General features: G+C 39.2%; 1 protein-coding gene across 1 annotated transcript in view; it reads right to left on the reverse strand.

The window, feature by feature from the left end:
• LOC137502985 (ATP-binding cassette subfamily C member 4-like) overlaps window positions 1-23,667 on the reverse strand; it is a 183,546-nt gene that overhangs the window by 9,047 nt on the left and 150,832 nt on the right. Inside the window, exons 22-24 of the mRNA XM_068230280.1 lie at window positions 13,479-13,648; window positions 11,714-11,843; window positions 4,397-4,507 (exon numbers count right to left, since the gene is read on the reverse strand). Coding sequence (XP_068086381.1) covers window positions 4,397-4,507; window positions 11,714-11,843; window positions 13,479-13,648 — 411 coding nt within the window. The remainder of the gene's footprint in view (window positions 1-4,396; window positions 4,508-11,713; window positions 11,844-13,478; window positions 13,649-23,667) is intronic.

Consider the following 23,667-nt stretch of genomic DNA (forward strand, 5'->3'; position numbering starts at 1 on the left):
AACTTTGGGATCGTCATTTTCGAAATGATCAAGTAGTAAACAATGCAATTTCGGGTATACTCAACAGACTATCAAAAGAAAGGGTAATGTTTTGAACAGTGGATTGAATGCTTAAACCGTTTTATTGTCTCAGGGAGAATACTTTGAAGGTCTATAAGTGAATTTGAATAAAGGTAGCCAGTATTTTGCTGTAATAAAATCATTCTGGTATTTTTTGACACCCCCTTGTATGTTCCCTGTGTGGAATGGTTCGCAACTATGGATGCAATAATTAAAACTGCCACAGGGAAACAAGAGAACTCATACTCAATGTCTTCCATGACCTCTCTTCTCTTATAAGTGCATTTGAAAATCTAGTTAAACAATTCTTGATCAACTTTCTTTCTTTCTTTAAATGATCGGGCACACAACATTTGGACCAAACATCACACTACTACTACTGTCAACACTCTACTGTGTGTTAACGGTCCCTACTCAGATTTGGTAGAGTAGACGGGAGAGTGTAGCCTACTCTACTCTTAATCTTTAAACCACTATAATAATGATTTATTATTAAACCGTGTCTTCCTTATTCAATACTTTATAATATCATGTGAATTTAAAAAACTTAAATTTCACATTTGTCACATCCATACATGTTTCGAGCCTAATTGGATCATCTTCAGTCTTCTTTTTCTTCTTTTCCTGCCGGCTTTTCCACCACCTGTGGGGTCGTGGGTGTGAATTGCGTCGCACAAGTGGATTTGACCCTGTTTTACAGCCAGATGCCCTTCCTGGCGCCAACCTTACGTGAGTGATGTAATCACTATTGCGTGTGTCTGTGGTGGTTGGTAGTGTGGTATGTTGTCCGAATATGATGAGGAGAGTGTTGGGACGGACATATACACCCAGTCCCCAAGCCAGAAGAACTAATCAGAAGCGATTATAATCCCCGACCCGGCCAGGAATCAAACCCAGGACCCTCTGAACCGAAGGCCAGTACGCTGACCATTCAGCCAATGAGTCGGACAATGGGATCATTTTCAGTAGATTGTTAAAAACTGACATATACACATCCTAGTTAAAAGCATTTAAAATGTAAGCAAGAATAATGTTATGAATGTTTAAATGTTCTTATTAAGAAAAAGTTAATGTTCTTAAAATGTCGTGTTAAAATCTTCAGTGTGCACTGTTATCCACTTGTTATAACATCCTCTTGATGTTTCATTAGTTAAAAGTCTTATAATTGGACTAGGTGATATGTGATTATTAATTGATGTTTCGTGATTTGGTTTGCTGCCAACAAGGATTAATATGGTGGTATCATTTCCTGTAATTAGAAAGTTAAAGTTAATTGAATGCCAAAGAAATGCAAAAAGTGTAGTCTCATGTGTTTGTGAGTAATAAAGTTGTGACTAACCCAGTTGAACGATGTGTTTAAGTGCGTGGCTTTGTGACACTAACCTGTTTATCACATGCTGTAGGCTCAAGGTCTTGAGGAGGAATGGCAGGAGGATAGGCGACTGAAGTTAACATGACTGGTACAGGAACTGTATTTAATGTCAAGAATTTCATTTTTTGGTGCGTATTGAATCGAAATTTACAGTTACAGAAGAGGATAAAGGTTTCCTCCTGTTCAATATTTTATTGTAACTACAAGAACTGTAGGTGGAACAGGTGAAGTTATCATTGGTTCAGGATGGGAACTTTCGTTATAGGATGGAAATCTACAAAGAAGTGCAATCAAGGTTTCAAATAGAGAATCTCATTTTTCATTAATTTAATTTAAATTGTATTCAGGTTTAATATATTGATGAACGTGAATATACACAGTACGTTCTCTAAGATATCAAGTGAAGGGCCTTTTTGTGCCAAACTTTTAAACTTTTAAAACTCTCTACTAGCATCACTACTCAACCGTCTGGTTCCATGGCTAAATGGTTAGCGTACTGGCCTTTGGTCACAGGGGTCCCAGGTTCGATTCCCGGCAGGGTTGGGAATTTTAACCTTAATTGGTTAATTTCATTAGCAAGGGGGCTGGGTGTAGGGGAGACCGGGACAAGTTGACGTTGATAAGCTTTCTTTCGACATTCCGCCGGAAAATGGCGTGTTTTACAGCTGTGATGACACGATTATTACTGCTTACCTTTTCGTGAAACAGTACTACAATATTCAAAGTTCTTGTTTAAATAGCTTTTTCATAAAGTAGTAAAGTTAATAATTATGTAAATTTCATCATCTTGCCCTGTGCCCGGGGTAAGTTGACGAACCTATTGGGGTAAGATGACGAGCATTCTTCTCAACTGTTTCATCACAGAACTTCACTGAAATTTGTTCAACACACAATCAACACGTGGAGTAACTTAATTTTAATAATGTACTGCACAAGAACATACATTTCTAAAGAACATAAATTTGAAAAATGTTAAAATACTTAAAATAAATTGAAAATAACTTTTAGAAGTTCCTGCTAAAATTAATAACTACTGTGCACTACATTAAATACAAGAACTCTAAAGAAAACCGTTTTAAACTGGAATATACTCAGCACATATCACAGAGAAACCGTCAACTACCTTCATAACTGAGCAGTCTTCATGCCACCACACTTTATAATTATCATACACTGATCCAGTCTTCATTTAGACGATGAACATAGGCTAATTTTATTCACTGTTCTTCATAATACCTTTCTGTTGTCACTGCTGAAGAGCAATTTCCTCATCAAATAATTGTGGGTTGAATGAGTCAATCGCACAAGCTTCAAATCTTTCAATGGCGTTGCTCATAGTTGCATTACGAGGCATACGAGATTCTTTGACAGCATGCATTGCGGGTCGGGTATTATGTTTACTTCATCCCTGTCCCGTCTATCCATCTTCCGTCGAAAATTTCTAGGTATTTCTGTAATTAGCTTAAGAGTACAGGTGACTACGTGTAGCCTATACCTGGCTTGGGGTAAGATGACGAATTCGTCAACTTGCCCCCGTCATCTTGCCCCAGGTTGTTTAGGAAGCGGTTTGTCCTTATAATCGACACACATCTTACAATCAAGATTCAGTTAACAGTGAAGTAAGTAAGAAATACATTGACATTTAAAGAAAATAAAACAGTTAATTCGTATTGTGAGCACACTAGTAGTAGAAGCTTCCTGCACATACCTCAAATATTTTAGCGCGACAGCACCAGACAGACACCCCCCTACCACTACCACTGCATGTCTCAGACTGAAAGGAATTTCCTTCTATGTGTAAGTTATACGTGTGAGATATCAAGCCCAAGGTCACATGGTAGCCAACTTAGTGAACAGAATACTACAAAAGTTATGGTTGATTCGTCATCTTGCCCCGGTCTCCCCTATGTGTCATCTTCATCACGACGTGCAGGTCTCCTACGGGTGTCAAATCAAAAGACCTACATCTGGCGAGCCGAACTTGTCCTTGGACGCTCCCGGCACTAAAAGCCATACGCCATTTCATTTCACTACTCTACCTGTGTAAACCAGCCTTTACAGTTTAACACAATATTTATAGGAAGTTGTTCAAGAATGAATAATTCTCTGTTAATGCATTGTTGTAGTTGATACAGTACAATAGGTCTACATGATACAGTGTTTGGCTTGCCATACTGTAGTCCTTAAAACAGCAACTTATTCACATTTACTGTATATTCTATCCAGTAATACGAGTGGTGTTCAATATATAATGCAACACATTTTATATCTTGGCCAATTTTGGTTTTAAAAAATTGGAATTTTGTTAGGGACATCTTTGAATATTCCTGCTTTGTTTCGTGAGTTTCATTAATTTCCGATAGGTGGCAGCTCTATAACTAGCCTTCAAAATGGCGTCTGCAATGGAGGTGCATACCAAACGAAGAACACTTATTGAGTTTCTTTTGGTGGAAAACCGGGGCATCACAGATATTCATAGGCACTTGCAGAATGGCTACGGAGACCTGGCACTGGACAAAAGCACGGTGAGCCTTCTCCACAACAATGCAAGACCTCACGCAAGTCTGCGCACCTGACAGGAGCTCACAAACCTTCAGTGGATTGTTCTTCCTCATCCACCCAACAGCCCAGATCTCGCACCTTCTGACTTCCATCTGTTTGGCCCATGGAAAGATGCACTCCACGGGAAGCACTACAAGGATGATGGGGAAGTTAGGGATGCAGCATGACGTTGGCTCCGACACTGACCAGTCAAGTGGTACCATGCAGACATACAGGCCCTCACATTACGGTGGCGTAAGGCCGTAGCATTGAACGAAGATAATGTTGAAAAAAGGGTATTGTAGCAAAAGGATTTGGGAATAACACGGTGTATTTGAATTCTTATTAAAACCAACCTGCTTTTAGAAAAAAGTTGCAATATATTGTATATTGAACCCCCTACATATTTAAGATTTCACTTACCTCCTCAGCAATCTTTGCCAACTGTTCAGCCATGGCCTTCCCTGTCTGCTGAACCATCCCATAGAAATACCCATTACTGTCCTTCAGTAAGATATGAGGATGGTCAAACTCCTGCAAGACAGACAAAAGAACACTTTAGATACTCGATTAGTCACCACTGATCCGCATGTAGGACTATCAGCCAGGTTGGATATTCCCTGTTTGTTTGAGTCATCAGTCCATAGACTGGTTTGATGCAGCTCTCCATGCCACTCTATCCTGTGCTAACCTTTTCATTTTTATGTAACTATTGCATCCTACATCTGTTCTAATCTGCTTGTCATATTCATTCCTTGGTCTACCCCTACTGTTCTTACCACCTACACTTCCTTCAAAAACCAACTGAACAAGTTCTGGGTGTCTTAAGATGTGTCCTATCATTCTATCTCTTCTTCTCGTTAAATTTAGCCAAATCGATCTCCTCTGACCAATTTGATTCAGTATCTCTTCATTTGTGATTCGATTTATCCACCTCATCTTAAGCATTCTTCTGTAACACCACATTTCAAAAGTTTCTATTTTCTTTCTTTCTGAGGTAGTTATCGTCCATGTTTCACTTCCAAACAATGTCATGCTCCACATAAAAGTCTTCAAAAACATCTTTCTAATTCCTGTATCAATGTTTGAAGTGAACAAATTTCTTTCCTTAAGAAAGCTCTTCCTTGCTTGTGCTAATCTGCATTTTATGTCCTCCTTACTTTAGCCATCGTTAGTTATTTTACTACCCAAGTAACAATATTCATCTACTTCCTTTAAGACTTCATTTCCTAATTTAATATTTCCTGCATCACCTACCTTCGTTTGACTGCACTCCACTATCACTCTTTTAACCAGTTCCTTACTAAATGATTTCAAAGAAATTTGAAATTTATTGAACATTTCTCTTGGTAAGTTATTCCAACCCCTAATTCCTCTACCCATAGACAAGGAAAATTGGGGGAAAAAATAAATGAAAGTGATGATGTTTGCAGATGACCTGTTAGTCTGGGGAAAAAAAAAGGAGGAGGATATCCAGGAACAGTTAGATGCATGGGAAGAGGACTTGAAACAAAATGGAATGAAATTTAATACCGAAAAGAGAGAGATAGTGATCATAACTAGAAAGAAGGAGAGACCTACGAGAGGGATAATGCTTGAAGGAAGCTTAGGAAGGTAGAGAGTTTCAAGTACCTGGGAAGTATCAGAGAGGAAAGTGGAAGAAATGATAAGAAAAGAATCGAGCATGGAAGACGAGCAGGAGCATTCCTGAAAAGTGTCAGAAGCCTGGTTTGGAACAAGGATGTCCCTCAGAGAAGCAAAAGAGTGATATGCACTATGTACTTATTCTGACGTATGCAGCAGAAACTTGGCTAGTGAGGCGGAGAGCCATAACCAGGATACAGGCAAGTGAAAGGAAATTTCTGAGAAGCAGGATAGGAGTGAAAAGAATGGACAAGGTGAAAAACAAGACGGTTAGAGATATAGTAAAACACAGCATAACATGAACTGTGCAATACATCATTTGTGGTTGTGAGGAACAGTTAACAAGTAATGAAAAGGTTACAGTAATGCTGAGAACTAATACGACAGGAACCGAAAAACTAAAACTTCTAGTGGTCGAAAAATCGATGAAGCCTCGCTGTTTCTCCGGTGTAAATTAATTACTGGTCACTTTGAAATCAACCCCCAAATTCGCGGATGACATGCTCCATTTACGATTCTCGGCTACATGGCATTGACGAAAAGTTGCAATGTGAAGGAAGGAAAATCCTTATTTTCGTAGACACTGTCCTGCTCATCCCAAGGTGTTCATTCAAGAGTTAAAGGCAGTGCGCGTGGTCTTCTTGCCACCAAATTTATCTAAACTACAGCACATGGACCAAGGTGTGATTGAAAACTTGAAGCATATCAATAGGAAGAAGGCTGTTCAGAGAATACTGAGAGGAATTGAATCTGAGGAGTCATTAACGGACATCAATCTACTACAGTCGATAACAATGCGGAGTAAATCGTGGGCTGATATTTTTTTGCTAGGGGCTTTTACGTCGCACCGACACAGATAGGTCTTATGGCGACGATGGGATAGGAAAGGACAAGGAGTTGGAAGGAAGCGGCCGTGGCCTTAATTAAGGTACAGCCCCAGCATTTGCCTGGTGTGAAAATGGGAAACCACGGAAAACCATTTTCAGGACTGCCGATAGTGGGATTCGAACCTACTATCTCCCGGATGCAAGCTCACAGCCGCGCGCCGTGGGCTGATATAAAGGAGGAAACAATCGTAGACTGCTTCCGCAGAGCAGGCTTTTTGAAAGGTGACTCAGGAGCATCAGAACACAAAGAGGAGGAGATCAGTCTTGTTCCTTAAGAAATGTGTAGTGTATCAGCAGCTTGCTAACTGCAAAGTTGATTTTGAGGCTTACATAAATCTAGACTATGACATTATAGTGGCCGAGCCTTCTATAGATACCATCAACGCTGCTGCCGAGCAAGAAGAAGTAGGAGAAGAAGAAGAATATTCCCAACAAGAAGAGAAGATTTAGAGCTGCCTTCTCCTGTACCTTCAGCAGATCACGCGGTAAGTGCATTGGCTGTTCTTCGATCCTACACACAGAGTCAGTCGAATATAAATTACATTACAGTGTTTTCACAGCAATAAATGTTATTGAAAAGAATGTGGAAGAAAAGAAGGTTAACAGTAAAAAACAGAAGAGACTAACAGATTTTTTCCAAAGGTGTTAACGGAGGTATGTTTCTTGTTGTACTACTGTGTGTACTGTACCCTGTCCTCTAAAAAGTTACTGTAATAAGTGTTATAATTAAAGTGATGCCATAAAATAGAGTTTGTCTGTATAATATTAAATACTGATAAAATGAATGTATTCATTATAAGTAGGGGCTGTATTTTTTGGTAATAACGATATGCACGAGTTTTCTTGAAATCTTCTTTCTTGTCTATATATGCCTTGCCAGGTACTAAAAAAACCGTATTTTAGCAAAATGAACTCGCGAAATATCGCGAAATTTGATTTATTGCCCGAATTGCGCAAATAATCACGAAATATACACTACTTGGTGCGAAAAGGCACCGGAAGAGTTCTCCAATAAATGTTTAAATGCTTCTGAGAACTTGACTATTGTAGTTTCCTTCTCATTTACTTGATAGCGCTGTATATTCTCCTCACAAATGCACAGAAAGCGGTACGCACTGTGTATCGAAAGTATGTGTATTTAGTTCCATGATCTCTAAAGCAGTCGATAAAAATCAATATCTGTTATCGATTACAGCAAATAGCGCAGTGGTCGTAACAAGATACAAGACCGGTCGTAGATACAGCAGTGCGCAATGAGAGTTCGTTACTTACAAACATTTACCGGCAAATGTCCAACAATTAAGTATAAAAATGCCGAAAACTGAAGTCGCAACAGGTTTTTCGAGGGCCGAGGAATACAACAGTGAGGGGTTCTGTGTATAGTACGCGAACTTTTTCTTGAGCCCTAGTTCCCATTCAGCACTATGGAGTTCAGGGCTCAAGAAAAGGTTCGCGTACTATATTTGATGCTGCAAGAAAGATTCTAATGTACCAATAGTGTACCGGTAATATTCGTAAAGTGGAAACGTGCGATATACACTGCAGAGAATCAGAATGAAGCAAATTAACATAATTCTAAGTGGCAAATAACAATCGACGATACTTTACAGATCATAAAGGTGTTGTAAAATTATAGAGAGCAATTTGTAATAGACACCAAAAAAGCATTCATGCAAGCCAACATTCCTCTAGAAAAATAGGATAATCCTGGATTAGGAAGAGAATGAATATAAAAGGAAAGGTAAATAATACTGTCTTTACTGTAAAATATGACGGTATTGGTAGGCCTATTGTAAGTAAATCGCCTGTTTGAGTAGTAATAATGTTATTGTTTTTATCCACTTTTACGTTTTCCAGAGACGCCGAGATACCAGAATGTTGTCCCGCAGGAGTTCTTTTACGTGCCAGTAAACTACTGACACGAGGCTGACATATTTGAACTCCTTCAAATACCACAGGACTGAGCCAGGATCGAACCTGCCAAATTGGGGTCAGAAGGCTAGCGCTTGAACCATCTGAGATACTCATCCCCGACCGGGGAAAAAGAGCATATCCATGAACATCTTCCAGAGCTATACGACTTTGCAAAATGCAATGAAAGCACATCTGGTTGAGGAAGTGAAAGAAGACAGTGTTAGCAAAGTTTTAGGAGGTTTTATAAAAGACCACAGTGAATTTGCATCCAAGTGTTCGCAAGCATTATGATTTCCGACATCTAATGTGGTCAGCGAGAGGAGCTTCTCTGCTTGCACAAAGACACTTCCTGACTGCCGTACAACTCTGCATGCTGTTAATGTTGAAACCATGCTTAGTTTGTACTTTGGAGACAAGTAATTCAACGTCTAAAAATGTAGGCTATGTATAAATGTATATCACAGGGCAGATCACCTAACTTCATTTCAAATTATCAGCGATTTATATATTTATTTCTATAACAATTTGCGTATTTGGTTTTTCTAAGATTTAATAATAATCATACATTACAAGGGTTTACTTTAAAACCCCTTATCAAAAAGTTAGTTACATTTACCCCATACGCTACTACAAGGAAGATTTCGCAGGAAACATCGATCAGTATAATAATTTATTTCACGAAATACCTACCGAAATAGTGTCAGTTTTAACACCGAAATCAACAGTTTTATTTCACCAAAAAATAAGGCCCCTAATTATAAGCCCATATATACATATGATCCAATTATGTGATATACATTCTCAAAAACGACATTCTCTATATCTCGAAATTTCGATACCTCGAAATAAAATTTATCACCCGAGGTGATTTGAGATATCAAGGTTCCAATGTATTTCCTTGATGTTATTTGAAAGTCACAATAAACAAAGTACAAGGACAGTTCATTTAAAAATTAAACACATGGACAGGTTCAAAACATCTTTAAACATTTCTTGCTTAACACATTGCTGACCATATGCTTGAGCTTGTCACATACCATGTGGACCGGACATTTTCCTACTAAGCATACTAGGGTGCACTTGATTATAAAAATGTACATAAATTTTTTATTTTTTTTGCTAGTTGCTTTACGTCGCACCGACACAGATAGGTCTTATGGCGACGATGGGACAGGGAAGGGCTAGGAGTGGGAAGGAAGCGGCCATGGCCTTAATTAAGGTACAGCCCCAGCATTTGCCTGGTGTGAAAATGGGAAACCACGGAAAACCATTTTCAGGGCTGCTGACAGTGGGGTTCGAACCTACTATCTCCCGAATACTGGATACTGGTCGCACTTAAGCGACTGCAGCTATCAAGCTTGGTACAGTCAAGATTTTATCTTTAAAGTTGGTATGAGTACTCTCCAATGCCCCTAGTAGTAGTGGATCTGCCTTTACAAAACCATCTTCAGCGTCAATTCCTAACACATTAATGTTTACATCGTTGTCGTCGTCAGAGTCACTTGAATAAATAAGCACACTAGGTAAATTATGACGTGCAGAGGCTTGAATATCACTTCCACTATCACCTTCACATTCAGTTTCCACTATTTCATTATCACTATATCCATTTGAACAATCATCGGCATATAATTCTTCTAAAATATCGTCGTCAGCTAACACCGTATTCCGTGGGTGCTCCATCTTGTCATTGACTGAACCGGTAGAAAGAAAGTCAAAGTTTCGAAACTAAATCAAAGAATAAAAGAGGCCGTGAATAAAAGAAAAGTGGCAGATATACATCTACAATTTATTCTACTCAATGTGCAAGTCCGAAATAGTTCAATCTACGGTCAAGAGATGTCACAGGAAGACCGAAAACAATGTCGTGAATAAAACCGAGATTTCTCGGAGCCCGTCACCCATGTGTTAATAGTGTCTAAGAAGAGGATAAAAGTTAATTCTTATGCTGTTCAAATCAGTCAAATCAGAGGTGAAGAGATTGAAGCTAAAATGTTCCTTTGTGATGGCTAGATGTAACCGTCATTATGTAACACTCTTGCTGGTTCTTCAATATGGAACATTTGAGATGATCGTAGTTTGAAATCCAACGTTTACGTCAACAACACTTGAGTGTTGTGTCGAGGCAGGAGAAAAATTCAAATGCTTTTATAAATGCAATTGGCTTTATTGGGAACTAACTCCAATACAAAATTAATATCTCCAGACAACAGTAATACAAAAATAATATTAATAAAGTACAGATGTATTAGGGTACAGGGTCTTGTTTCATCCTGTTCCTGGTGGTCCAGTACAGGGCTGGTAAATTGCCTTATTTTCTAGGGTTAGGTTGAGTCCTGTGCACTGAAGTAGTAGGTGTTTCGCATCCATCACAGATCCAGTAATTTTGCAGATGGTACACTTTTCCGCTAGGCATATTTTGATTGTAGCTAGATGTGCAGCTAAGCAGTCATGCCCTGTTTCCAATCTGAAGATCACCACTCTATCTTTCCTTGGCTTGCTTTTATTATTGTGCTGTAGGTCATTTATTCTTTTTCATTTCTTCATTTTAGTAAGTTGGGTAGTTTCTTTCTTCCATTTTTCAGGGTTTTTATTTGTGATTATCTTCTTGAAAGAGTTAACTGCCAGAGGTTTGGTTCTCATGTAGGTATTGCTTTTTTTTTTGTAGTTTATCTGCCAGTTCATCCTACATGTGCAGGGATCCATTGTAAAGTGATGTTTCTCTTTAAAGTTTTTAATTTTGTTAGTATATGCTTAATGTCGTGAATTCTCGATGAATGGGTTTTGGTATTTGAGAGTACTGCTTGTATGGCAGCTAGTGAATCTGTGAGTAGGACTGCTTTTTCAAATAAATTGACTCTGTAAACTAGATTTTGTAGGGCAAGATGAATGGCTTCTATTTCTCCATTGAAGTTGTTATGATACCTGCCTACTGGAGCATATTGTGAGAATAATTGGTGGAAAACTCTAGCGCCTGCTCCTCTCCATCTATTTGTGAGCCGTCTGTGAAGACTCTTAACCAGTGATCATCAGGATATTCTTTGTTTACCATACTAACCACTGACTTTCTCAGCATTACTGGGAAACCATCACTTTTTTCCCGAGATTATCTGGGAGTGATAGGTTGGTTTGTATTGAGGTGTAGTTCAATTGGCTTACTAGTTCAGGGGTGTTTTCAATTTTGGACGATATACTTCGTGCTTTTAAAATATTTCTACTAGCAGTTATAGTTCTTTTTGGGTTTTTAGTCGTTCAATATTCTTCTTTTTATTATTATAATAACTATAGTACTTACAACCATCCTTCCTCTCTCCATGACGAGGACCTTGTCAGAATCCATGATGGTGTTCAATCTATGAGCCACCGTCAGCACTGTGCAGGCTTTGAATTTCCTCCTTATGGTGCTTTGAATCAGTCCGTCTGTCCTGCAAATGAATTATGATACCTTTTAATATTGTCATAAGAAAAAGGTGAAGGCAACACAGGTATGTGACAGCTTCTAAGGGAAAACATTATTATCCTGACATGACATTAAACCCCATACAGTTAGTGTAGAAGGCAATCGAGGGAACTAGTGAAAGCGATGTGTAAGAATTGTTTCAGTTGTGTCCAGACTCCAGCGGGGAGAACAGAAACCAAACTGGACCACTTATGTTTAGAATGGTTATGGATGAAATTCTACAGGAAACAAAGGCAACACATGGAGGGGATATGAAAATATTGTTATTTGCAGATGACATAGTGATCTGGGGAGTCAACAATACACAAGTGCAAATCCAACTAGAGGCTTTAAATGACAATATTGAGAAATATGGTATGAAGATGAGTGTGGAGTAGAGCAAAACAGTGGTGATGACAAGAGGAGAAAGAGAAGGGGACAAAACCTTGAGATTACTGAATACTTCAAATATTTGGAAAGTGAAATAATGCAAGATGCAAGGTTGGGTAAGGAGATCAGCAGAAGGGTACAAGCAGGAAAAATGTTCTACCAGACTGATTTTTTTTTTCCCCTTTACGTCGCACCGACACAGATAGGTCTTACGGCGACGATGGGACGGGAAAGGGCTAGGAGGGGGAAGGAAGTGGCCGTGGCCTCAATTAAGGTACAGCCCCAGCATTTGACTGGTGTAAAAATGGGAAACCACGGAAAACCATCTTCAGGGCTGCCGACAGTGGGGTTCGAACCTACTATCTCCCGAATACTGGATACTGGCCGCACTTAAGCGACTGCAGCTATCGAGCTCGGTGTACCAGATTGTAAGAAACCTGGTGTGCAACGAAGAAGTTCTTATGAAATGTAATGAAATAACGTACAAGATGTACTTTACCCGTATATTAACATATGCATCAGAGACTTGGACTTTGACAGCAAGGAATGAGAGTAAAATTCAGCCAGATGAAGTTACTGAGGAGTATGGTAGGGAAGACAAGGGGAGAAATGTTGAGGTCAGAAAAGAAATAGGGGTAGTAAAACTGAATAATAGGATGGAGAAGAATAAATTGAGATGGTTTGAACATGTTATGAGGATGGAGGAAGGATACCAAAACAAGTACTGGAGACTAAGATAGAAGGAAAGAGGGCAAGAGGGAGGTCCAGAGCAAGATGGATGGACTCTGTCAAGAACAGTATAAGAAAAAGAAGAATGGCCTGGAATACAATTACTGAAGAGGAGTGGTGGAAAGAGAGGCAACGGTGAAGAAGTGCCACCAACACCCTGAACTCGAAGGAGCTGGACAAGGGGAAATTACAATGATGATGATGATGATGGCCTCGGCCACAACCAGAATGTGCTGCGGCCTAACAAGAAAAGCAGAATTCTATAGGACAGTTCCTATGGCTGAGTTAATTTAATTCCATAAGGTGACACTGAATGTGATGCCACAGATCTTTAACCTACCAACAACGACATGGGGTACCAAAATTTTTGACTGCCCTTCAAATCTCTAATACCTCAACCAGGATCAAACCAGCAAGCTTCGGATTGCGAGATGGACAATTGTTAGATCCACCAACGCAGCTAATGGTAAACATGAAGTCTTCATAAAACATTAATACTTACTGAGGATCTACATTAGCTGTTGCCTCGTCGAGCATCAAGATTTTGTTGTTCCTGAGGATAGCCCGAGCCAGACAAACCAGTTGTCGCTGGCCCACACTGAAATTGGAGCCACCTTCAGCTACTCTGGATTCGAGACCATGGGATTCGTGTAGAGCATCCTTCAGTTCCACCTGAAATCAAAGGAAAGCTTAGCATCCACAGAGCCCAGCAATTAATAAATGAAGGGCGTAAAAAATGTTTGTAATGGCTGGCATCACAATTATTAACCTACATTCAACAACTGAAACTTGTAACTAAACTAAATATATGTCTATATTGTCGTTGTTGTTGTTGTTGTTGTTTCAGTCATCAGTCCATAGACTGGTTTGATGCAGCGCTCCATACCACCCTATCATGTACTAAATTTTTCATTTCTACGTAATTACTACATCCTACATCTGCTATAACAGGGATGACGAACCTTTTCCAACTAGTCTGCCATGTTGAGTCTGTTTCTTTATTCTCAACTCTCTACTGTGCCACTTGTTATTTTTGTTTGTAATGGCTACAAGTGGGGAGAAGGAAGGGGGGGAAAGGGCACCACCACCGACTTCCATCTCTAATTCAAAATTATGTTTCATAATAATATGTTATTAGTTATACATACTATGTGATCAAAAGTATTCGGACACCTGGCTGAACATGACGTACAAGTTCGTGGCGCCCTCCATCGGTAATGCTGGAATTCAATACGGTGTTGCCCCACCCTTAGCCTTGATGACAGCTTCCACTCTTGCAGGAATACGTTCAATCAGGTGCTGGAAGGTCGCTTGGGGAATGACAGCCCATTCTTCACGGAGTGCTGCATTGAGGAGAGGTAGCGATGTTGGTCGGTGAGGCCTGGCACAAAGTTAGTGTTCCAAAACATCCCAAAGGTGTTCTATAGGATTCAGGTCAGAACTCTGTGCAGGCCAGTCCATTACAGAGATGTTATTGTCATGTAACCACTCTGCCACAGGCCGTGCATTATGAACAGGTGCTTGATCGTGTTGAAAGATACAATCGCCATCCCCAAAGTGCTCTTCAACAGTGGAAGCAAGAAAGTGCTTAAAACATCAATGTAGGCCTGTGCTGTGATAGTGCCATGCAAAACAACAAGAGGTGCAAGCCCCTTCCATGAAAAGCACGACCACACCATAACACCACCGCCTTTGAATTTTACTGTTGGCACTACACACGCTAGCAGATGATGTTCACCAGGCATTCGCCATGCCCACACCCTGCCATCGGATCGCCACACTGTGTACCGTGATTCATCACTCTACACAACGTTTTTCCACTGTTCAATCATCCAATGTTTACGCTCCTTACACCAAGCAAGGCGTCGTTTGTCATTGACCTGCGTGATGTGTGGCTTATGGGTAGCCCCTCGACCATGAAATCCAAGTTTTCTCACCTCCTGCCAAACTGTCACAGTCTTGGAGTGGATCTTGATGCAGTTTGGAATTCCTGTGTGATGGTCTGGTTAGATGCCTGCCTATTACACTTGACGACCCCCCTTCAACTGTCGGCGGTCTCTGTCAGTCAACAGATGAGATCGGCCTGTAAGCTTTCATGCTGTACGTGTCCCTTCACTTTTCCACTTCACTATCACATCAAAAACAGTGGACCTAGGGATGTTTAGGATGTGGAAATGTCGTGTACAGACTTCTGACACAAGTGACACCCAATCACCTGACCACGTTCGAAGTCCGTGAGTTCCGCAGAGCGTCCCATTCTGCTCTCTCATGATGTCTAATGACTACTGAGGTTGCTGATATGAAGAACCTGGCAGTAGGTGGCAGCACAATGCACCTAAAATGAAAAACGTATGTTTTTGGGGGTGTCCGGATACTTTTGATCACATAGGGTACATACAGTAGAACCTCGATTATATACGTTCCCGGAAACTACATTCACCCGTATTATTCATTCAAATTACGTGATCCCGCGAGCATCCTAATTAAATCATGTTGTAAAAATCCTGCATTATCCATTCCTCGAAGAAACTATTTCCCAGATCAACCGTCCAGAAATTTCAGTCCCATCAACGCTAAATCCTCGATCACCCATTTTTCAAGAAACTGTATGTTACGAAAGGACGGCTATGGCATACTTACGGAACTTGGTGTTGACATATCATTGCAGTGATTTGAGGAAGTAGACCTACTGTACCAGTACCTATTAGAAAAGCGACCGGCGGTGAACTTGTAGAAAGGATCATCTTAGCATTGCATTCGGATAGTATTGTTTAGAGAAACCTCAGAAATCATAAAGCAGAGAGTGCCCACAACAACTGGAAGGAGACAGAGCGCATTTCGACAGCTCTATTTGAAGACGGAACGAGTTTCATCAAATGTTCGTGCTTGCAAAACGTCTACATTATGTCCAGGGTTAGATGTTTATTTTTTCACTTTTTTCAAGTGTATCGCTGAACAGGTTTTCGGCATTTCCCTCAGGGCACTGTATAGTCACTGGGCTTTCAGGCAGGAATTGAAACTGCTCCTTCTTAAGTAACACAAATTTAGTACGGTATTGGTGTTTTAATATTATCATATAGGATTCTGCTATCGAGACCAGAACAGATGTTGCACCTTACATACATAAAGCCATGGGATGTTTTGGGACAGCCTATTACTATTTTCATCCTAATATAAGACTGGGAATTTCACGTTTTTGTGTTAAAATGTTATAAAAACCCGCAGTCATTTTATTTGCGCAAGTTACATTTAAAAACTTTGTATCATTTCGCACTCGTACCGACTTGTACAGCGAGCGCGCTTTCCATCTGAGCTCAAGGTCATGAATAATCGTAATTTCAGAAGTGTTAATGATATTTTTCTCTTTCTAATTTGATTGTAACTAGTGACGGGCAGAAATGAATATAATGCATTTGAGAACTTGAGGATTGATACATTCGAAACCATATTCTTGAGTTCAACATAACCTTAAAAGTCGATGTAGGTCTAATTTACGCGGTACAAGATTTCCATAAACTAACTAGGAAGAGTATAGCGGTGACCAAATTACAATGATTAAAAAAAAAAAAAAAAAAAAGATTTCACCATCATGTTGGACGCTTTTATAACTAATTTGCTTTACTTTATTAGATCAGAGATAGAGAACTAAAAACTACTTGTGGTCGATTGTTGTTTGGCTTGACGTTACGGGTATTAGATTTTTCGAAAGAGTTTTACTGATCAAAGTTGCTGAACTGAAAGAAGTTTTCAAAGGAATCTCCAGTAAAACTGAATGTAAAGTTTCGAGATTTTTAAGTCGCGTACCGGTAATTAACGTTTGAAGCCAGCCCTGCGGTCTAACTTGCCTGCCTCTCACCCGGAGGGCCTGGGTTCGATTACTGGCCGGGTCAAACATTTTTACCTGGATATGAAGGCTGGTTCCAGATTCAGTCATTCTACGATTACCTTTAATTGAGGAGCTATTTAATGGTGATATGGCAACCCCGGTCTAGAGAACCAGGAATAACGGCTGAGAGGATTCGTCACACTGACCATGCGTAACCTCGTAATCTGCAGGCCTTCAGACCGAGGGCGGTCGCATGGTAGGTGGAAGGCCCATTGGGGCTGTAGTTTGGTTTGTTGGTTTGGTTTGGTTTGGTTTAGGGGCGTTTGTAAGATTATAAGTATACATATTTAATTTTTGTGATGTTTAGCCAAACTGTTGATCGTTCATTCGTTCCCGGATTTTTCGTTTTCCCATGTTGTACGTTCTTTTTTCGTGGTCCCTCAAAAAACAGAGAATTGAGGTTCCACTTTACATTGAAAAATAATGCATTTGATTGCATGTTTCGTGGTCGTATTTTTCCAATACCACAAAAATACTTAGTAGCTATGCCATTTATATTGGATCCATAACTTGTTGTCTTCAATAGCACATGAGAAGCACTTAGATCTGAACCAAGATGGTTTCTAACTGTTGACTTTACAATGTTCATTGTAGAAAACAGCTGCTCGCAGGCGTATGATGACCGAAATAAAGCAACTAGCGTTATAGCAAGTTTTTCTTCATGGCCGAAAACATTTGTGGCAAGCTGTTCCACTGTTCAAGTATTAAGTTCTCCAGCTTCTGGAGAGAGTACCCTCCATCAACAGCACACTCGATTTTCACCAAGTTGTACAAATCTGTTCGCCCATGTACTGCTTTCTTGAAATTCAGTCAACTCCGTTTCTAATCTGTCAGTATCTAATCACCAAAAAATTACCTCAATATCACTCATTAGTACAATATGAGGTTTTGAAATAGAGTGTGATAGTTTCTCCAAATCTCGACATAGGGTTAATCTCTTGGCAACTATTTGTCCTACAAAATCCAAACAATAAACATTTCCTCACTGAGAATAATTACGCGATGCTGGCAACCACACACAAGCCAAAGTTCACTAACTGACCAATGTGAGTGAGCGAATGGCTCCTCGGTTGCACTTGACATTCATTGTATTTGACTTCCGGACCTCTCAGTGTTGCATTGTCGCCATAATGCAGTCCAAATGGAACTAGAATTTAGATTTTCTGTATTTATTTCTTGAACCTGAAACACTATGACTATATGATACATGAGATATGTATAGTCTAATGCAACACGTTCATGAAAAAGTTAATACGTGCAGGTGGTGTGCCACCAAAATCATGTTCGCGTGTCACCTAGTGACACGCGTAGCATAGGTTCGCCATCCCTGTGCTATAATCTGCTTGTCATATTCATACCTTAGTTTACCCCTACCATTCTAACCACCTACACTTCCCTAAAAAACCAACTGAACAAGTCCTGGATGTCTTAAGGAGTGTCCTACCATTCTCTCTCTTTCATCTGGTCAAACTTTACGAAATCGTACTCCTCTCACCAATTCAATTCAGGATCTCTTCATTAATGATTTGATCTAGCCATCTCACGCCAGCATTCTTCGGTAACACCACATTTCCAAAGCTCCTATTTTCTTTCTTTCTTTCTTTCAGAGTTAGTTATCATCCCTGCCTCACTTCTATACAATGTCATGATCCAGATGAAAGTCTTCAAAATCAACTTTCTAATTCCTATATCAATGTTTGCAGTACCGAGCAAGTATTATTATTTATAAGTTTCATATTCTTGTATTGATTGGATTCAATGTAATAGACAAGAAAAATGTTCCACCGATCAATACATTTATTGTGAATGAATTATTGCACTAGTACCGGTTTCGGCCTATCTTGGCCATCATCAGCTAGCACACAAATTTACAGTCATTAGACAAAATTACAAAGATGTTACATTAGTGCATCCGGATGTCTAATGAAAAATGGAAGTAAAATATATTGCAGTATGTTGCGTTAAAATATCTCTGATTAAAAGTGGTGATGGTTATAATAAATTAAAACCTATTGATTGAGCACGGACATGAGTACATAAGTACATTAAAATATATATGCCACCTCATAAGACACCAAAAAATATAGCACATTAAACACATTAAAACATGGTATATTTTAAAAACGTCTATTAAAATTTGAGTTCATGTTGCGTTGCATTCATTCTTCAATCCTCTTGTAGTTCTTGTGTTGATTAAGTTGTATTAGGTGATCATCGAGAATGTTCTATGGCTGATCTACTTTGTATTGGTATGTTATAAGAACTCTTGTCATTAAAATTTGAAAATTGAGTACTGTGCAATTCAACTGTTGATGTAGTCCAGTAAGATTTATATATACAGCGAGATAGGGTTTAATTTTAGAGCAGTTGGTGGTGACACTTCTCTCGTCTATGCACGTTATATGGTTGTTCTGCAGAACACAACAAATCTCCAAACATATCGGTACACAACCTCCACAGCAACAACAATAACAACCATATAACGTGCATAGACAAGAGAGGTGTCACCACCAACTGCTCTAAAATTAAACCCTATCTCGCTGTATATATAAGTCTTACTGGACTACATCAACAGTTGAATTGCACAGTACTCAATTTTCAAATTTTAATGACAAGAGTTCTTATAACATACCAATACAAAGTAGATCAGCCATAGAACATTCTCGATATTCACCTATACAACTTAATCAACACAAGAACTACAAGAGGATTGAAGAATGAATGCAACGCAACATGAACTCAAATTTTAATAGACGTTTTTAAAATATACCATGTTTTAATGTGTTTAATGTGCTATATTTTTTGGTGTCTTATGAGGTGGCATATATATTTTAATGTGTATGTACTCATGTCCATGCTCAATCAATAGGTTTTAGTTTATTATAACCATCACCACTTTTAATCAGAGATATTTTAATGCAACATACTGCAATATATTTTACTTCCATTTTTCATTAGACATCCGGATGCTCTAACGTAACATCTTTGTAATTTTGTCTAATGACTGTAAATTTGTGTGCTAGCTGATGATGGCCAAGATAGGCCGAAACCGGTACTAGTGCAATAATTCATTCACAATAAATGTATTGATCGGTGGAACTTTTTTCTTGTCTATTACATTGTACCAAGCAAGTGTCGTACGGTTAGAGTCACACAGCTGTGAGCTTGCATTCAGGAGATAGTGGGTTTGAATCCCACTGTCGGCAGCCCTGAAGATGGTTTTTTGTGGTTTCCCATGTTCACACCAGGCAAATGCTGGAGCTGTACCTTAATTAACGCCACGGCCACTTCCGTCCCACTCCTAGCCTTTTCCTATCCCATCGTTGCCATAAGACCTAACTGTGTCGGTGCGACGTAAGCAAATTGCAAAAAATAATAATAATAATAATAGATATTTGAGGTGAGCAAATTTCTTTTCTTAAGAAAGGCCTTCCTTGCTTGTGCTAGTCTGCATTTTATGTTCTGTTTACTTCCACAATTGTCAGTTAATTTGCAACTAAGTAACATTATTCATCTACCTTCTTTAAGACTTCACTTCCTAATCTAATATTTCCTGCATCACCTGGCTTCGACTGCACTTCATTACTTTTCTTTTGGACATTTATTTTCATCTTGTACTCCTTCCCCAAGACAGTGTTCATACCATACACCAATTTCCCCAGATCTTCTGCATCATCTAGGTATCCTGCCTTGTAGCAGGTCTTGTCATGGGATGAACCTCTTCCACTTTTGCCTGTCCTGAGCCAAGTTTTCCATGCCCGAATATTTATTTCCTTTGATATTGTCCACCATTTGATATTTTTTCCTTCCTCTTCCTCGTTTGCCTTCCACCATTCCTTCTATTCCTTCTTTCAGTAAACAGTCCCTCCTCAAACAATGTCCGATCCAGTTCATTTTTCTCCTTCTAATGATTTGGAACATACTTCGTTCTTCTCCAACTCTTCGTTATACCTCCTCATTCCTTACCCGATCTTCCCATTTCACTTGTTCTATTCTCCTCCATACCCACATCTCTAGTGCCTCCAATCTTCTCTCATCTTCCTTTCTCAATGTCCAGGTCTCTGTGCCATAGAGCGCTATGCTCCAAATGTAACACTTAGCAAGTCTTTTCCTCAAATCTTTGTTTAGTGGTCCATAAAGTAATTTTGATTATTTCTTAAAGCCTTATTTTGCTATGGCAATTCTTTTCTTAATTTCTGTTGTGCAATACCCATCACTGATCATACTTCCCAAATACTTGAAGTTACTGACTTGCTCTATTTCTTCTCCCCTATACTAATACAACAACTTCTACCTTTTCCTCCAATTATCTTCTTCTTATTAATTCTCATTCCATATTCTTCTAGTTCCATGTTGAGTTTATCTAACATCTGTATCATTTCACGTTCCCTTTCACTCATCACAACCATATCATCTGCAAATCTTATACATTCTACTCTCCTACCTCCAACACAAACTCCACTTTTTCCATTAAAACTTTCATTGATTATTTCTTCGAGATAGATGTTGAACAGTGTCGGTAATAAAGAGCATTCCTGTCTTACACCTCTTCCTAATTCAATTTCTTCACTCAACTCATCTCCTATTCTCACTCTTGCTCTCTGGTTTAAATACAAATTCTTTATCAGCCTTCTATCCCTCCAATCAACTCCATGTTTCTTCAGGATTGTCATCAATTTGTCCTATCTGACACAGTCAAAAGCCTTCTCAAGGTCAATAAATACAGCATAAACCTTCCTGTTTTTCTCTAGGGACCTCTCTCCTATCACCCTCAGAAGGCCAATGGCATCTCTTGTTCCAACTCCTCTCCTGAAACCAAACTGTTCTTCACCTATAAAGTTATTCAGCTTTCCATATATCCTTCTATTGAGCGTCCGCAGTAAGACTTTGGCTGTGTGTGAAATTAGACTCAGTGTCCTATGTTCTTCACATTTTTTGCTGTTCTTTTTCTTTTCCATAGGGATTAAGATGATTTCACTAAAGTCCTTTGGCCATTTTCCTGTCATGTATATTTGATTACATAATCCAATCAACTCCTTTCTTCCTTCGTTATTTAATGCTTTTAACAGTTCAACAGGAATCTGATCTATTCCCATTGCTTTCTTATTTTTCATCTCGTTCAGTGATGCTTCGATCTCTCTTCTCAGTATGGTTTCCCCTTTATCATCCCCTTTAACCATATCTTCCTCCTCTAATTCAAGTTCTTCTTCATTTGGTTGGTTGTCCCGACCATATAGCCATTCTATATATTCTTCCCATCTTTTCATTATTTCTTGGGGTTCGTATATCATTGTGCCATTTGTAGCCTCTATTTCCTTATTGCTGTTGTTCCTTCCCTTTTCTTTGAATACTATATTTGTTGCTTCTTTGTACATCAAGTCATATTTCCCTTCTTTCTGCAGTTGCCCTATCTCATCGCACTTTTCTGTCAACCACTTCTTCTTTGCCCTTTCTGTTTCTCTTCTTAATTCATTATTTAACTTCCTGTAGTTATGCTTTCCTTCTTCTGTATTTACTGTTTTCCACTTCCTGTGTTCCTCCTTCAAGGGCTGTAGTGCCATGGGGTTTGGTTTTGGTTTTGGTGTTCCTCCATTTTACTTATCATTTCTGATGTTATCCATTCCTTCTTTGTCCTTTTCCTCTCCTTGATTCCAAGCGTTTTCTAACCTGCTTCTTTTATCCCATTTTTAAAAGTTTCCCATCTCCTTTCTACATTTTCTGTTTCATTTCCTAACGCATTATTGTTACAATACTCATCCTCTAGTTCTCTGCACTTGTCTTTGTCTTTCAGTTTCTCAATATTAATTTCTTCTCTCTTCTTTCCTTTCCATGCTATTTTCAATTTAATTAGTACCTCTGCTACAACTAATATATGGTCAGAATAATGTCTGCTCCTGGGTAATATTTAGCATTCCTTAGGCAGTTTCTGTACCGTTGTTGTATCATTATTTAATCAATAAGATGTCCGACTCGTTGGCTGAACGGTCAGCCTTCGGTTCAGAGGGTCCCGGGTTCGATTCCTGGCCGGGTCGGGGATTTTAACCTTAATTGGTTAATTTCAATGGCACGGGGGGCTGGGTGTATGTGTTGTCTTCATCATCATTTCATCCTCATCACGACGTGCAGGTCGCATACGGGTGTCAAATAGAAAGACCTGCACCTGGCGAGCCGAACCCTTCCTGGGATATCCCGGCACTAAAAGCCATACGAAATTTCATTTCATCAATAAGATATTTCTTGTCATCTAATCGAGATATCTAAGTATACCTTTTCCTTCCGTAGTCGTCAAAAAAGGTGTTTCCAACCACCATGCAATTTTCATTAGAGAATTTAATCAACCTTTCTCCCCTCTCATTTCTGCCTCCCAATCCAAATTTACCAATGGTCTTACCATCTGATCCTTCACCAACAACCACATTCCAATCACCCATTACAACAATACATGCATTCTTTTCCTCTTTCTCGATGAGTTGATCAATCTTCTCATAACACCCTTCTACCTCTTCATCAGAAAGATTACAGGTTGGCATATAAACTTGAATGATCACTAAATTTTTCTTTTCCGTTTCATTCTTATCATCATAATCCTTTTATTGAATATTCAACCTTCATAACTTTGTTCTTCAGTCGTTTTCCAATCAGTATTCCTACTCCATACAATCCATTTTTATCTTCACCCGAATAGTACATTCGAAAGTCAGTGCTTTCTAGTTCTCCACATCCAACCCATCTCACTTCACACATTCCAAGTACATCCAAATTATTTCTCTTCATCTCATATTTAGCATTTTCTAATTTTCCTTCC

This window comes from Anabrus simplex, chromosome 14 (assembly GCF_040414725.1).
Source record: "Anabrus simplex isolate iqAnaSimp1 chromosome 14, ASM4041472v1, whole genome shotgun sequence".
Taxonomy (NCBI): Eukaryota; Metazoa; Arthropoda; class Insecta; order Orthoptera; family Tettigoniidae; genus Anabrus; species Anabrus simplex.